Below are 7,947 nucleotides of genomic sequence, written 5' to 3'. Positions count from 1 at the left end.
CCATTGAATGTAAAGCCCTTCTCAAGAATGCATTAACCTTCAGTTATCCTTCAGTCTCAAGTTGCATAAATAAGATCAATAACTTAGCAACGTGTAACCTAATTGTGAGGAATACAGATATTCAACAGAAGGTAATAAGAAAACAATAAACTAGCGTAACTTCCAAATATTACAGTTTCAGAGCTGCAGGCTATCTCTCAGTTGTAATGTATGCTTGCCTATTAGCTTGTACAGTTTTTAAGCAGGTATGATCACGATAACATCATCCAAATAGTCACGATAGCAGCAAAAAAGTGAAGAACAGTATATCACTAACAACCAAGCAGCAACCTCTGGAACTAAAAACTGAGGGCAGTTCAGAAGTGACTAAACCCTGTACTTCCTCTAATGGCCACTTGAAGCTGGCCTTAAAAGGAAGTCAAGCAGGAATCCCATTGGCTCCAACATCTAAGAGTATTCACAACCTGCTAATAAAAACAGTTTTGCCTTATATTGATCGTATACCACTTTATAACATATTTTAGCACCATTTGGATACTGGAAAGGCTTAAAGCTACAGTAACTGTGTGACTGCTTTGACTGACAGCTCCTAAACATCTTAAAAGACTTATCTGACAAATAATATGCCTTGTTCTGTAAAATCAACTGACCAAGAAGAACTGGTGTAGGTGTAATTTTAGTATTTTATTAGACTGATATTTATCAGGTTTCCATTTAGCAGGTATCTGTCTGTGAATTGTACCTGTACAAAATATTAATTTCCATTAAATTCTGTTTAATTCATATAGCACTAATGCACAATAACAGTCCCCCCAAGGCACTTTATATTGTAAAGACTGTACAATAGTAAGAAGAAACCCCCCAAATAAGCAAGCACTTGGTGACTGTGGGAAGGAAAAATAACCCTTTTAACAGGAAGAAATCGTTGAAAGAACTGACAACTTGCTAACCACCCAAGCTTTGCTGACAGCACTACAGCACTCAAACCCTCTTGTTCAAGTACTGCACTGTGGATGATCTTCATTGATGGTACCTGATATGTTTATATATTCATAGAGTAGAAAATATCACAAGATATTACTATAAACTAGTGTTATTTTTTGCTAGCACATACCAATCCAGACGTGGTTTAAAAGCCTGCAACATCACTTAAATATAAAGTGTTTCCCAGTGGGTTTGGTGTCTCTTTCCCATTTACTGTTACTGGACTCGAGCCACCACCCTTCCTATTGGTAGTTTATCAGTTACCAAAGATCAAGTTGTGTAGAGAGAACCACGACCACTTCCCTTTAGAGGTCTGTCCTTCCCACAGACCACTTTACTGGTCTCTGATAGCAAACTACAGTCATGAGGCAGCTATACCTCCTTGTTCGGATTGTCCTCTGTTAATCATGCTCTTAAATATAGTCTAACTAAATCCTAAAACCTAGATAAAGGTCATAGAAACAACTATTACCTGATATCCTGGGAGGAGTCCTTCGTGGACAAGAGATATAACAATTACACAACAGTTAAAAAAACTGATATCCAAAAATCCAAAAGATGTACCTCTCAGTACAAGCACACCCGCAAGTAGCCAGTAACGTCCTGTTTCTGTCATCTGAATTTATTCTCAATATTATCTTCACCATCAGTGCTAATAGCAGATGCATATCCTGTGGTTCACATCAATCAGCAATTTGTACACTTAGTGTTGAGCACAAAATCACTAATGCTACTCAGCAGTAACAGTCTGTCTTTAAGGAAAACAGTTTTCCGCTAACTTAGCAAGAAGGAAGATGACAAGTGGATTGTCATCGTTGATTTTCCTGACTCCTGTCCACAAAACATGTCTAAACACAGAATAACAAAAATATAGTTAATAAACAATTAAGAGATCAACATCTTAAAACACACAGTAAAAGAAATGTAGTGTTATTTGCAAATGTCCAACAACCTTTTGGGTCAAATCTTTTTGACTTAATGTTTCCTAGTTTGAGGGTTGTTGAGAGATTATGAAATTATCATTAAACAGGATTTTTCAGCTGCCACTGTACAGTTTCTACTTTTCACATACAAAACAAACAAATACACATTACTACGTGTCTATTTTGAGGGCAAGTGATCACCAAGGCGAAGTAGTTCGCGGGGTGCAGCCTGTGGTTACTTACTGAAGTCTCCATCTACTCTTACAAACAGAATGTGCAGCCATCTCCAGAAGTGAAACCTGAACCAAGAGTCCTAAATAAACCTAAAGAAAATTCCATTCACAGGTATGGCTACATCTGTGTATCTGTGTAAGACAGCAGAAATTACATCTAAAGATTTGGACATTTAAAAAGAGCTGTACTCACTTGTGACAAAGATATGTTTTAAATTACTGTAGAAGCTGTCAGAGGCATCACCACTGCGGTGGAGCTGATTTGTCTAACCGATACTTCATGCTCGACATTCCAACCTCCAAAAGTGAAAAAAGACAATGCTAAACTGTCAAAAGAAAAGAAATAAAAATCAGAGTTCTTCTAGATGCAAGTCTCTACACATAGCAGCCAATCCTGAAAAGCCTTTGAGCTGTAATTTGTAACTAATATGAAGAAAAATCTAAATTAACTTAATTAAAATATCATATACAGAATGACCAGTCAAAGCTATATTTTTGCCATCTTTGTGGTCCACAGAGGAGTTGTTTTGAATATTATCAGCTACTTTAAGGAGTGGTGTGAAATCTGATACAGATATTTGTGTTGCCCATAAGATTAAGTTACAACAAATACTGTTAAAAGTGCTGAAAAATCTGGATAGACTAATGTGAGATTTGATTGATATATTAATACTCCCCAGAGCACTTAGTCTACAGATTCTGATTATCAGCTCTCTTTTTCTTCTAGTGTCACCATTAACTGTCTTTATGGGTATTTTTTTAATTTAATTTGAAAAGACTGTCAAGAATTTTAGTTCTGACATTCATCTAGAGCCTGTCTTACCTTTCTTTTAAAGCTACTATAAAATTATTATTTATGGTTTTTCTGCAAAGAGTCATCGTCTGCTGTTTGGATTGTTGTGGAATTGGTTCAGATATTCATGGTCCCCCAACAGATTAAATCACTAAACTAACTGTTACAAAGCACCCTTCAATTGTCTTAGCAGCATAATGCAATTGTATCTTTTTTTGAGTTTTTTGAATAAATGGCCTGTAAATGGCCTGATCCCCTCTGGAGAACACATGTGTCTACACAAAATATCTTAATGGTTCATCTTGTGGGTGTGTTCATCATCTTGTGTGTGTATAGCGCTTTACTTAGTCCCTAAGGACCCCAAAGCGCTTTACACTACATTCACTCATTCACACATTCACACACTGGTGATGGCAAGCTACATCGTAGCCACAGCTGCCCTGGGGCGCACTGACAGAGGCGAGGCTGCCGGACACTGGCGCCACCGGGCCCTCTGACCACCACCAGTAGCCAACGGATGAAGTGTCTTGCCCAAGGACACAACGACCGAGACTGTCCGAGCTGGGGCTCAAACCGGCAACCTTCCAATTACAAAACAAACTGCCAACTCTTGAGCCACGATCGCCCCACAAGATGAACCATTAAGATATTTTGTGTAGACACGTGTTCCCGAGAGGGTTAAGTTTAAAAACTTAATTTTTTATTAAAAGCACTGCAAAATTGCAATGCAGGGTCTTTCCTCTTGCGTCACTATGAAATGATCAGTCGTGTGTTGCTGTTTTTGTGGTTGTCGTTTCACAGCTACAGGATGAATTATCATTAAATTTAGCACAGATATCAGTGTTCCCCACAGGATTAATAACCTAGCAGCAACATGATGTTGTGTGCATGTTTACATAAACATTGGGACAACTACTGAACAGATTTGGATGGGAGTTGTTACTCATTCAGCCCCCAGAGGTTTTATTCAGTTTGAGACTGTCATTATTTTATAATTTTTTCCTCTAGTTTAACCATCTAGTGTTCTTTGTGTTTTTATTGGAGAATTTAAACAACCACAGGATAGGTTACAGAGACACTCCACAGATATTTAAGTTTGATCTCACTTTAATGACTTTCTTCTGTTAAAGCCTACAGTTTATAGAGCTGTAGTGGGGGAAAAAACAAAAAAAACAGAACAATGTTATGATAGCTTGTCATGGAATTTGGTGAAGACCATAGAAAATGATTTGTAATAAACACTGGTGATCCATTCATTTTATTCTGTCTCATCATGGGGTCAAATTTTCAACTCGTACAATAATTTGGATCATAGCCAAATACTTAATGGCCCATGACATCCCCATTAGTCGCAGCCACATTTGTATTTAGTGCTATCAAACAAATGTAAGAATAATAACACTAAAATATGACAGCAGCCCTTTATTATAGGTAAATGGGGGAGATTGCAGCATTAAATTAGGGGCAATTTCTCACTATAGACCAGACAGGCAGAACATGCCTCTTTTCTGCCCTCTCCCTCACTACTGTTCATCATCCTCCCATGTCTGTTTACCCAAGCATCCCTGCAGGCTGTCATTAGTGCAAGATAAGCAACAGAAGCACACACGCAAGGGCACATAAGCAATCTGTTTGCATAGATTGGCAAAAAAAATAAGCTTCCAATGTGCCTTATCAGAGGACAAATGTACACACGCAAAAGACGCCAAGTCCTCAGACTCATGCGTGCAACATGGTCCGATCTTCCCACAGACATACACTGCACTAATTATTCAGTGATAAGAGTCTCCAAAGTGGCCTCAATGTTGAACCTGCTGACAGAGGTGTCTGCTCATCTTACTAAACACACCTCTGTGGCTAAGCTCAAGGCCAATCAGTATTTACAGTCTGTGGGAAACACCCTTCCAAATTACAATGTGTCAATCCTCTCGCTCACGCACTCAAGAAACATAATCACTGCACGGCTCTGTGAAAACACTGTGGTTTGGCGCTGTTACTAAAAGTGTAGCTTGTGTGCTTTTGTTACAGTATCTGAGGAATACAATGGGCCAATATGCTGGGAACATGCCGGGTATAAAGTTAGAAAGGTGCTCTGCAGCCTCCTGAGAGAAAGATCAGGCGTATGACCTTTAGCAACCCTGACAGACCACAGCGACCACAGCTTTTACTTGTAGCAGAGTACTCCTACACAGTGGTATGGCTGTTTTTACTACAGTAAAAGATCTGAATACTTTATATTCCACTGGCTCCATCAAACTATGTAAGGGGAAGAAAAATGTTTTATTGCACGCGAACACCCTGTATTAAGATAACGCGTATCATAGCCAAAAGCATAATAATGAAAAAGGCAACTTGTTCATGCCTTCCAAGCTTAAATCTTAAACTCACACTATGTAAATTCTTTTATTTTAATATTCTTTTCACACTTACAGATTCAACAAGGTGATGGAAAAAGTCATCAGACGTTTTGGTTCCGTTTCACAGTTACTGCACATTTGTCAGCTGAACATCCATGAAGCCAGTCTGCAGTCCCACCACATCCTGCTGCTCTATCGAATTTAGAACTGGTGACTGTGGAGGCCATTTGAGTACAGTGAACTCATTGTCATGTTCAAGAACCCAGTGTGAGATGATTTGAGCTTTGTGATATGGGGCATTATCCTGCTGGAAACAGCTTTCAGAAGTTGTCAATATGGGCATAAAGAAACAGACAGGGTCAGCAACAATGTTTAGGTAGGCTGTGGTGATTTAACAATGCTCAGTTGGTACTGAGGGTACTAAGATATACATATAAGATATACACCATACCATTACACCACTTGCTTTCATGTTGTTTGCGCACAATTCTGGCGCTACCATCTAAATGTTGTGTGTTCAGTGATGCTCTTCGCCAACAAGTGCGTATCTGAGTTACTGCTGGGGATGGCCAGAAAATCCTAGTAAATCAGCAGTTTCTAAAATACTCAGACCAGCACCAAGAACACATGTAAAGTCATATAAATCAACTCCCTTTTGAAGTTTGAACTTTAGCATCACGAGGACCACATGTAAATGCCTAAATTAACCAAATTGCTGCCATGTGATTGGCTGATTAGATGTTAGCATTAACAAGAAGCTGAACATGTGCACATGGCTTTAGTGGTCAGTGAGTTTAATTTCTCATTGTTTAAATCTTACTGAAGTGTGAGGACTTTTCTATCCTAAGCACTTCTGTGTTTCATTATAATCAATTTTCTTGTCATATCATCTTTGTTGCTGCTGTTTTATTGTAAATGCAGTATTATCACTGTGACAGTATACAGTATTGTCACTGCTGCAGTGCAGGTAATGTTAACTGCTTCATAGGGAAAATTGCACATATTACACAAAATGATCTTTTTTTTTGCTTAAATATAAATTATGATATCTAATGTTTTGTCACTAAATGACAAATTGATGAATAAAAGTAAGACATGTGTAGTAGAAGTATAAAGTGGGAAAACACTTGCCAGACATACCAACAGTGTCTTCAACAGACAAAAGAAAAAGGAAAGAAAGAGGAAAAACTGTTATTTTTATTTCACAATTTCTAGAAATTGACTTTTGCAACTATATGGCAGACATATAATAAAAAATAAAACGTACACATAAAGAAAAGGTGAGTGAAAAAGAAAGCAATTTTCGCACTGCAATGCCAGATCAATCTGAAGGATAGACGCCATTTAAATAGGGTCAAATTGATAGGAGTCCATTCATTTAATTAAATAATTCATGTTTTCATGAACAGTAGGTAGTAAAGTTTTTCAACAGTGATAAGGAATTCAAGATTATTATATTGCCATGCATTCACCAGAAAACAAAAGAAAGCTCCTTAAACGTTTTTGTGTCCACAGGTTAGCTTAGTCAATACCTCAGGAAAATATGGCATTTTTGGAATCAACGTAATGAAAAACACAAACACACATGTTTCATCAGTACAGTCTTTGTAAACAGTCACATAGGACAGTGCTTTACAGCAAGTGCATTTGTTAACTTGTTTGTGTGCTTTTGGATTTATGGCAGCAACAAGGTGGATTAAAGTTGTTTTCCCTGGTGGTCCAATTTTAAAGGCAGAGTGATGTTATACTCAACAGTCTCCACAAGGTGGGCAGTGCTTCTAAGTAATGCAGTCTGTTCACAGTTTAATGGTCCACAACACTCAAACGCATCCTGAGACAACATCTCTCAGTCCACCGGGGCAGCTGACCGCTGTGGCTACCGTGCCGTGACCATCCACAGGCCCAGCGCCACGTTGGCCGCCAGCAGGGCACTGCCTGCCAGGAGCAGGAAGAAACCAATCAGCTCACGCTTCTGACGGTCTATTACCACACTGGCCAGCGTGGCCTCCAGCAGGGCGTTCAGCATCCACTGACCATCGAGAGCAAAGCACGGCACAGAGTTGACTACTGCTAATGCGCCAGAGAGGGACACCACGTATCTGAGAGGAAGGGCAGCTCAGGAAAACAAACACAGTAACAGGCAATTATTTAAGTGTCAGTTTAAGCAGCGAGCAATGGAAGCAGAGAAAGTTTACTTCTGTCTGCTGGACAGCTTGCAAACAGTAGCAGTCCATTCTTTACAGTTAGCTCAAAAACTCCAATTTGGTTAATTGTCTGAAAGAAATATTCTCTCCTGTTGAGACAGCTCCCAGTTTGGGCTCAGGACACAGACACACTCTCTACCTTAAACTTTCCATTTTGGTAAATTCCCTTCAGTAGGCCCTGAACAGTCCCATAGTTATGCTACTATAAGCTCTGGCTGTTGATGATAAACAGATGATGAACAAAAAAGTTGCCCTTTGCCACGACGCTCTACTTTACACTTCCCAAAGGCATACCATTAGTACTTTCCCCTTTGTGGTTTCTCATTATTCCTCTTTACTTTCCCTTAATTCCTCAACCAGTTGCAGTGGCCTCCATGAGGTTGATTCTGCCAGAACTCTTCCTGTGAAACAGGAGTTCTTGACCATCACCAACTGCTTGTTCACAGGTTGTGA

General features: G+C 39.1%; 1 protein-coding gene across 1 annotated transcript in view; it reads right to left on the bottom strand.

Moving 5' to 3' along the window:
* Window positions 1-6,469: 6,469 nt before the first annotated feature.
* The window catches only part of mbtps2 (membrane-bound transcription factor peptidase, site 2), a 28,553-nt gene continuing 27,075 nt past the window's right edge, over window positions 6,470-7,947 (bottom strand). The window contains exon 11 of the mRNA XM_026180130.2: window positions 6,470-7,389. Within this exon, the coding sequence (XP_026035915.1) occupies window positions 7,167-7,389 (223 nt within the window). The 3' untranslated portion in view covers window positions 6,470-7,166. The remainder of the gene's footprint in view (window positions 7,390-7,947) is intronic.

Source organism: Astatotilapia calliptera, chromosome 9, assembly GCF_964374335.1.
Source record: "Astatotilapia calliptera chromosome 9, fAstCal68.1, whole genome shotgun sequence".
In the NCBI taxonomy this organism is placed as follows: Eukaryota; Metazoa; Chordata; class Actinopteri; order Cichliformes; family Cichlidae; genus Astatotilapia; species Astatotilapia calliptera.
The sequence above is the reverse complement of the archived record's forward strand: the minus strand, read 5'-3'. Positions and strand labels throughout refer to the sequence as shown.